At 37.0% G+C, this 9,554-nt stretch overlaps 1 protein-coding gene across 1 annotated transcript in view; it reads left to right on the forward strand.

Moving 5' to 3' along the window:
* LOC106870034 (sodium/hydrogen exchanger 9) overlaps positions 1 to 9,554 on the forward strand; it is a 124,381-nt gene that overhangs the window by 38,304 nt on the left and 76,523 nt on the right. The window contains exon 2 of the mRNA XM_052974351.1: positions 4,757 to 4,977. Coding sequence (XP_052830311.1) covers positions 4,757 to 4,977 — 221 coding nt within the window. The remainder of the gene's footprint in view (positions 1 to 4,756; positions 4,978 to 9,554) is intronic.

The following is a 9,554-nucleotide window of genomic DNA, read 5'->3' on the forward strand; positions in this document are numbered from 1 at the left end:
CATCATCATCATTTAACGTCTGCTTTCCATGCTAGCATGGGTTGGGCGATTTGACTGAGGACTGGCGAACCAGATGGCTACACCAGGCCCCAATCTGATTTGGCAGAGTTTCTACAGCTGGATGCCCTTCCTAACGCCAACCACTCCAAGAGTGTAGTGGGTGCTTTTATGTGCCACCGGCACGAAGGTCAGTCAGGTGGTACTGGCAACGGCCACGCTCAAAATGGTGTATTTTATGTGCCACCTGCACAGGAGCCAGTCCAGCGGCACTGGCAACAACTTCGCTCGAACGTCTTTTCACGTGTCACCGGCACAGGTGCCAGGAAGGTGACGCTGGTAACGATCACAATCTCCTTTCCATGGTGGCAGTGGTGATGGTGTTAGCTAGTGGTAGTAGCTCTGGTGGTGGTGCAGGTGGTAGTAACAGTAGTAGAAGTAAGTGCAAGAGGTGCCATTACCGTTATCATTTGAGTGATTTCTGGCATGATGAGCAACCACTAGAGGCTCCTTTGTTAGTGCAGTTATATTCAGTTTATTCCTAAACTGAATTATTGCTAGGTCAGTGTAGAATGATTCTGCTAATTAACTTTACTTTTTACCGTTATCTACATTATGTTTTGCTTCTCAGATAATGTATAGTGTTTTTTTTTTATTTTCATTTTTATCTACATTTTGGTATGTGAAGGAACTCTTACCATTCATTGGTCTAGCACGTGTGTGTGTGTGTCAATTAGTATTCAGACTAAACTGTCTTAATCTTAGCAAGATGTTGCATTCATTTGTAATTCAGCTGGTAATTACATTCAGTATATCATCTTCATATACATACATACATACATACATACGTACATATGTACATACACACATACATACATACATACATAAGTACATACACACATACATACATACATACTTACATACATACATACATACGTACATACATACGTACATACATACGTACATACATACATACATACATACGTACGTACATATGAACATACATACATACATACATACATACACTCAGATTCATAAGTACATACACACATACATTCTTGCATACATACATAAATTGATAAATGCATACAAACCTACATACATTTTTGTATACAAAGCTATATATATGCATATATACATTATTTGTGTTGTTGACAGTGGCCAAGGACATCACATGAAAGAAGCAGAAGGATCAGGGTGTGTCCCGGTGTGGCTGCTCCAATGCAGTTGTTGTTATAGACTTAGGTGGAGAATGGCCTTCTATCTTTTCAGAGTTGGTAAAAGAAATCACCTTTTATGGCGGTGGATTGGTGAAATTGTTAGTGTCTGTCGGATGAGAAGTCTTGCAGTATCTGTCTTGTTTTGACTCTTTGTGTTCCGAGTTCAAACTTCACTGAAGAATTCAATTCTCACCAACAGCAGGGCTAATGACATGACCTTTGGAACATTATTGATTATCTGCAATTGGTGGAGGTGGATTGTGACAAATTATTATTGCTGTCAAACAACAATGATGATGATGGTACTGATGATGATAATCCCAAGTCACTTCTAATCCATCAGATTTATGCTCAGTCATTCCATCTTTACTCATCCTGTTTTTTTTTATTTTCATATTATCTATTATAATATTGAATCAGTTGACTGTGGGACCATAATTGATTGTGAACACTGGAATGGGTGGAAGTGGATTGTGATTGTATACTACTGCAGTTAAAAGAATAATGATTGCTCCAGATCAACTCTAATCTAGTAGATTTATGATCAGTCACTTCATCCTCGTCCACCCACTTACTTTGTATTTTATAATCATTTTGGACACTTAGGCTTAGATCTGTTGTGACCATTAGGGCTCACACAACCAGAACTTAACCTGGTTTCTTTGGTGGGTTAAGTGACTGAGATTACAACACTCCCTGGATGGGATGCCAGTACACCACACAATTAACTTCCCGGCCATTGTTGGAACTCACTTACAGGTCAGTGGATTAGAGCAATGTTAAATAAAGTGTTTTGCTCAAAAACACAACACACTGCCCAGTGTGGGAACCGAAATCGCAACCTTATAATTGTGACTGCAACACCCTAACCACTGAGCCAATATACCTTCATAGTGTATCTTCTATTTTCTTTTTCTTCTTATTTTTTTTTTGTATCATTGGCTTGTTGTGAAGAAATTGACTGTGCCTAGGATATTCATGTTCCCTCTGAGACCGGACTGGACTGGATTGGAGAAACCAATGCAGCTACACCACCCGGTAGGTTATGATTCAAGGAAGGAAATTTCACTGCTAACACTAGCAGGTCAAGTGGCTCGGTAGTGTCTTCCTTTCATCGGTTCCTTCCAGTTCATATAAAGCAGTACTGAATCTGTCCCCCCCCCCCAACTCTTTTTTTCTTATTCTCATAAATAACCCAGCAGCATGTGGGACTATGTGACAATGTGACATATGTGACAATGACAATGATGATAGTGATGGTGATGACGATGGTGGCCATATTTTTTGTTTTTCTTTTAAAAAAAAAGCAACCGATTAATCAATATTTCTTGTCATTCCTTCGGTGTTCTTGTTGCTGTTGTTGTTGGTAGTGGCAGTGATAGAAGTTGAAATTATTCTTCTTAGTTACAAAAGTAATGCATATCGGTAATGGTGGTGGTGGTGGTGGTAGTGGTGGTGATGGAGTTAGAATGATATTTGAATATTAGTTGTGGTGGTGGTGGTGGTGGTGGTCATCTTCATCATCATTGTCATTGTAGTAGTGGTGGTGGTGGTTGCAGTTGCTAGGGGTAATTATTGCTGTGATGGTGGTGGTGGTGGTAGTAGTAGTAGTAGTAGAAATTGTAATTTGTGGCAATGGTAGTAGTATCAGCAATGACAGCAGTTGTAAGAAATGAAACTGCAGTTGTTGTTGTTGTGGTGGTGGTGTTAGCTACAGTAGTTAATATAGTGGTAGTAGCTCTGGTGGTGGTGGTAGTAGTAGTTGTAGTAGTAAGTACTAGATGTACTGTTGCTGTTAAATACAAATGCTGACAGTTATACGCATACCTGTGGATAGCATGTATATGTATTGCCTTCATTAGGCCTAGAATAGTAATAATAATAATAATAATAATAATAATAATAGTAATAGTAATAATAGCTCCAACAGAAAGTTTGTTTCTTAGGGACAGCAAGGATTATCAGGAGGGTTCTAAGCACTTGAAAGACGACTACCAAAAACTTGTGGATACCTGAGGTTACTGGTAATAACTTGCTACCCATGTACATCCTGTCAGGAATAAGACCCAAAGCTGAGTCAAACCAAATAATAGCAGCAGCAGCAGCAATGATGGTGATGATGATTGTTTTTTGTTGACCACAAGGCCTAAGATTCCGAGGACAAAATACCAAACACGCACATGCACGAGTAGGGTCTTTTTTTATGTTGAGAAACGAGAACTCAGCAAAAAAGTGAAGGAAAGAATATAACCATCATCATCATCTTCACTATTATTATTATTATTATTATTATTATTATTATTATTATTATTATTCTGTTGAAGTTGCTTTTGCCTTTACGGAGTTGATGAGATAAGTATTAGTCAAATGCTGAGGTTGATGTAATCAACTGTCTGCTCCTCCAAAATTTCAGGTCTTATACTAAAAAGGATTATTATTATTATTATTATTATTATTATTATTATTATCGTTATTGTTATTGTTATCGTTATTATTATTATTACTATTGAGTGTCATCTAACCACGACATGAACAATTCGTCAGTTTTCACGGACATCAACTGGATTAATTTAGTGGACAGCATCGTTCTGGAGAGTGCCCACTTGAAATTCTCGGCACATTCCATCTATGCTATCTTGCTGATAGTTTCCTTATCGATATTTTGGCAGTTCCACCGATATATCTGGTGCCACAGCTGTATAATCTGTTTGATTATAGGTAAGAAGAACTATAAATTCCTGTCGGTGGTGGAAAAACAATATAATTCTTTATCGCTTCCTCTGAATTGTGCACTGGTGCATCCATTAAGACTGGTGTTTTATGTTTGTTTGTAATCAGTTGTAATGTCTGGTTTTACGTTTGTCTATTCATTTATCAGTCTAGCTATTTATCTATTTGTTTGTCTGTCTGTCTAGCTAGCTATTTATCTGTCTAGCTACCAGTCTGTCTGTCTGCCTATCTGTCTGTTTATCTGTTTATCTACCAGTCTGTCTGTCTAGCTATTTGTCTATCTACAAGTCTGTCTGTCTGTTTGTCTAGCTATTTATCTGTTTATCTACCAGTCTGTCTGTCTGTCTGTCTGTCTGTCTGTCTGTCTGTCTGTCTGTCTATTTATCTGTTTATCTACCAGTCTGCCTGCCTGCCTGTCTGTCTGTCCATCTGAAGGCACATGGCTTAATAGTTAGGGTATTCGACTCATGATTGTAAGGTGGTGAGTTCAATTCCCGGTGGCGTGTTGTGCCCTTCAGCAAGACAATGATGATTATGATGATAGCAATAATGACAGTGGTGGTTATAATAGAATGATGTTGATGATGATGATGATGATAACGATGATAAGGGTGATGACGATAGTGATGATAACAGTGACACTTGATACTGTTGATGCTGATTGTGATGATGAAGATAAAGATGATGATGATGATGACAATAATGACAGTTATGATACATGATAACGACTAAGACCGTTAACACTGATAATAATGACCAGATGATTTAAGTGAAGTCTTTCAATTTTCCCCCTTTTTCTTGTGTTTCAGGTTTGGTCGTTGGTGCCGTAATCCGTTATGCTGGCGGGCCGTCTTCTCACCGCGTTCCACCACAAGCCAAGCTCATCAATGCAACAGCTACAGTTGAAAATATACCAAATTCTATTTATTTATTTTTGAATATATCTAACAGTAGTCACTCAGAGACTTTACAATATAATTTTTACAGCAAAGTTAAGACTGAAACTCAGGGCGTGCCTTTAGAAAGAACAGTGAGTATTTCTTATTATTGTCTACCTCTTGCTTGTTTCATTCATTGGATTGTGGCCATGCTGGGGCACTGCCTTGGAGGATCTTATTCAACTGAATCGATCCCAGTACTTACTTTTTTTTAAAGCCTGATGTTTATTTTATTGGTTTATTTTACTGAACTGCTAAGTCTTCATGATGTTCACAAACCAACACTGATTCTCAAGCACTGAGAGGGTGACACACACACACCACAAAGGCGGTGAGCTGGCAGAAACGTTAGCACGCCGGGCGAAATGCTTAGCGGTATTTCGTCTGCCGCTACGTTCTGAGTTCAAATTCCGCCGAGGTCGACTTTGCCTTTCATCTTTTCGGGGTCGATTAAATAAGTACCAGTTACGCACTGGGGTCGATATAATTGACTTAATCCGTTTGTCTGTCCTTGTTTGTCCGCTCTGTGTGTAGCCCCTTGTGGGTAGTAAAGAAATAACACACACACACACACACACACACACACACACACTTTTCTACTCTAGGCACAATGCACCCAAAATTTTGGGGGAGGGGTGAAGTTGATTAGATCGACTCCAGTACGCAACAGGTACTTAATTTATCGACCCCCGAAAGAATGAAAGGCAAAGTCGACGTCAGCGGAATTTGAACTCAGAATGTAGTGGCAGATGAAATACTGCTAAGCATTTTGCCTGGCATGCTAATGTTTCTTGTTTCTTTATTGCCCACAAGGGGGGCAATAGAGGGGACAAACAAGGACAGACAAAGGGATTAAGTTAACTTTGCCTGTCATCCTTATGAGGATTCTAAGCAAATACAACCCAGGGCAGGGAATTGGTAAACTGTTAGAGAGTCCTGCATCTGTAATTGGGGCCTTGGTTCATGATTCTTGGAGCTTTGAGGTGTGTGAAACTACTTCTTAGACATTAATGTTTCTAGGCAAGGCTGCACTGATTTGGAGTAGCAATGTCTCTAAAGGTATTTTGCCTGGCATGCTAACGTTTCTGCTAGCTCACAGCCTTACCTGGGTAGAATATTCTTTGCTGAGTAAGTCTAACCCTCTTGGTACTAACCTGTCTGAGATCACCCCTACTTCTGTGATACAAACTTTGTTTTAAAATGAACCGATTTTAAAATCTTCCATTGAAATCTCATGTTAATTCATGTTCCAACGACCAGCATAATAATGGCCAAGCTATTTTAATAAATTCTGTATTATTTCCAAAATTAAATGAAACAAAAGCAGTATATTTCAGCAGAAATACAGTAACAACAGAGTTAATAAGACTGAAATATAAACATTGCTTTCACCTCTTCGTTTGTCTTTATTTTAATTATATTATTGGAATGATTTTCTTTCTTCTTGCTGCTTTAATATTCTAAACACCCAGAAGGGATTCTTTTATCTACTACACACTTGGATAATCAGAGTTAATCAAAGTTTTTTTTTTTTTTTTTTTTGTAAACTCGCTATATTAAATGTGTGCCTATGTATTTAGTATGCAGAACACTGCCCTGAGTTTGTTCTCCCTTCAGCCATATTGGTGGCATTTATATTTGCTAATTTTCTTGTCTCGCTTTTCTTTTGTCTGTCCTTTCTCCCTTCTCTCTCTCTCTCTCTCTCTCTCCCCCTTGCACATTAATGCACACATGCCTGCACACACACACACACACACACATACATACACATTCACACTTGTCCACACACATAAGTACACACGCATAAATAAATGCATGCTCTCACACACACACACACACACACACACACACGCACACACACATAATTATACTCATACTACAAATGTGTACACGCTAATACACGACCACACATAAATACATTCACACACAAATATGAACCCATGAAAATACATACATCTAACACGTACACATAGATGCATACACATGCAAACACACACACACTAACACACACACACACGTATGCATGCCAACACACTTATACATACACAACAATACTTCTAGATTACAGATTATTGTAATTCAGATGGTCACCTTCCTGTATAAAAGGTTATCTCGTATAAATTACATGGATTCATAGCATAACTTCAGTCTCTGGTTTCAATTTTCTGTAGTTCAAAGCAAGTGATTGTTGGAAGCCTTTCACCAGATTTGATACCAGCCCTGCTCATTGACAAACATCTTAGAAGGCTGCCTTATTTCTTTTCAGATCCTCTTTTGATTATTGACCTCCAGCTCCTAATGAGGTTACTTATAAGGATCGTAGTAGTGGTAGTAGTAAGCAACAATACATGAGTTTTCGAGATTTTCTTGTCATTTCTCCCCTACCAATATCACAGCAGTAAAAGTAACGTGTTGACTTTCCCCCCTCTTAACTAAACCATTAAAAAGACAAACAATATATTCTCTTGGATATGATGCTAGTCAAAGAATGACATGTTGCTTTCTCTGGAGAATGAAAATGATTTTTCAGCAGACTTTCATAAAACTGTGACCTAGTTGGCAGAATCTGTGTACCTCTTTCTTTACGTACTTTGATTGCTAAACAGATTCAGTGGTATATGTAGCACTTGTTTAAAGGAGGGATTATATGCTCTCTGCCATTAGAGTCTGACGAGTTGTCCATAGAGCTAAGCACTTTATAGATGCACAAGGAAGAAAGGGATGAAAAAAAGCATCAGCGTTTCAACTCTGTGAATGTTTGTATGTGTGATTATTATGTACCTTATTTTGTACTTTATTTATATATAAAAACTACAATTAGCCGTCATTTTTGACGACACAGGGTCAGCTAGTATTATTATAAAAATGTCAAACTCCATCCAGCCAAAGTCATAAAATTGTGTTAGTATTTAAGCAGTGTTCCAAAATAATACTTTTAATTAACACATTTAATACACATATTGATACGTTTACTTGCATACATGTGTGTACATTCACACTCACACACACATGGTGGGCCTCCACACAGTTTCTATCTACCAAATTCTCTCACAAGGTATTGCTCAGTCTAGACTTATAGTGCAAAACACTTAAGGTTCGGAACCTGAAATCACGTGATTGTGAAACCAAGTTCTTCCCTACATAGCCAAGCCCACACTTACCATTTATATATTACATAAATATGAATTCCAAGGCTTTATGTATATACATGTACAAACTAAATAATAGTGAGTTGTACCAATGTGTTTAATTTATGACTCAATGAGGATAGCTAGGATTTCAAGATACCCTTTATCTACTTAGAGCACAATCTGTTTCCCTAATCGTTCAATGTTTATTCTCACAATTATTTTAACACTAGTAATATACATCATAATCGTATTGATAAGCAATAAATTTCTTAAAATTACTGAAAGTCAAAAAATACCAAAACAATTACAACTATTATTCACAGAATCTATTATATATACATCAAGGTGGATACACAAATTTGTATTTTTTTCAAATAGTTGTATTTTATACATGCTCCCCTCTCTCTCTCCCCTACTCTTTATTACTGTTTTATACACTCGTCTGAAATGTAATCTATCTCTAAACATTATTAACACAATCAATTGCAGAATCAAGCTTTTATGCAATGTAACACAAATATGCATACGTCTCATTCTGTCAATTCGTCCGACAAAGGCAGAATTCAATCTGCCTTCATGTTAACTACATTTAATGTATTATAAAACTGAACACAAGACACATTTAATAAGGTTATACTAACTTTACATACAACGAACTTGAAAAGCAATCCAAAATATACTTGTCAAATATTAAAATAGAAGCATTTTACTGAATTATATTCCTACTTCCATACATTAATTTAATGTTTTTGTAATAAATTAGAAATGTTTTACTTTTTATATTGAATAATTAATATATACATTTCAGATTGTATAAAGAAGCAAATGTTAATTTGTTTAAATTTATAGTTTTAAGGCGGTGAGCTGGCAGAATTGTTAGCACAAAGGGTGAAACGCTTGGCAGTATTTCACCTGTCTTTACGTTCCGAGTTCAAATTCTGCTGAGGCCGACTTTGCCTTTTATCCTTTCGGGGTTGATAAATTAAGTACCAGTTGCATACTGGGGTTGATCTAATCAACCCCCACTCCCCAGAAATTTCAGGCCTTGTGCCTAGAATAGAAAAGAATATTTATAGGTTTATTTCCTGAAATATAAAACTAGCTTTAAGTGACACTTATAATATTAGATTTCAGTGATCCACGTAACACTAGGTTAAAGTGACAAGTCTGTCACTTTAATATTCTTATTTTCAAATGACCAAATTACACAGAATGTCCAATTACCTTAAGTAACTGATATCTTGGGAAGTAAAAGTAATAAACTTGTGTATCACTGCATGCGTCTATATAAACTGTGAACATGTGCATGTGTGTCTGCGTGTGCATGTTTGTAAACTAATATAACGTCCGATGTCCCATATACTGCATTAATATTCCTTGCACTTTCTATTGTAGTGTTGCTTTTATTGAACTCCTAGAGCAAAATATGCTGAATATGTTCCTTTGTCACTTCCATTATAGCTTTGAAAATATAACTTTTAAAATCGAACTGCACTCTTCAAAACTGAGTTTATATATATATATATATATATATATAT

This window comes from Octopus bimaculoides, chromosome 18 (assembly GCF_001194135.2).
Source record: "Octopus bimaculoides isolate UCB-OBI-ISO-001 chromosome 18, ASM119413v2, whole genome shotgun sequence".
Taxonomy (NCBI): Eukaryota; Metazoa; Mollusca; class Cephalopoda; order Octopoda; family Octopodidae; genus Octopus; species Octopus bimaculoides.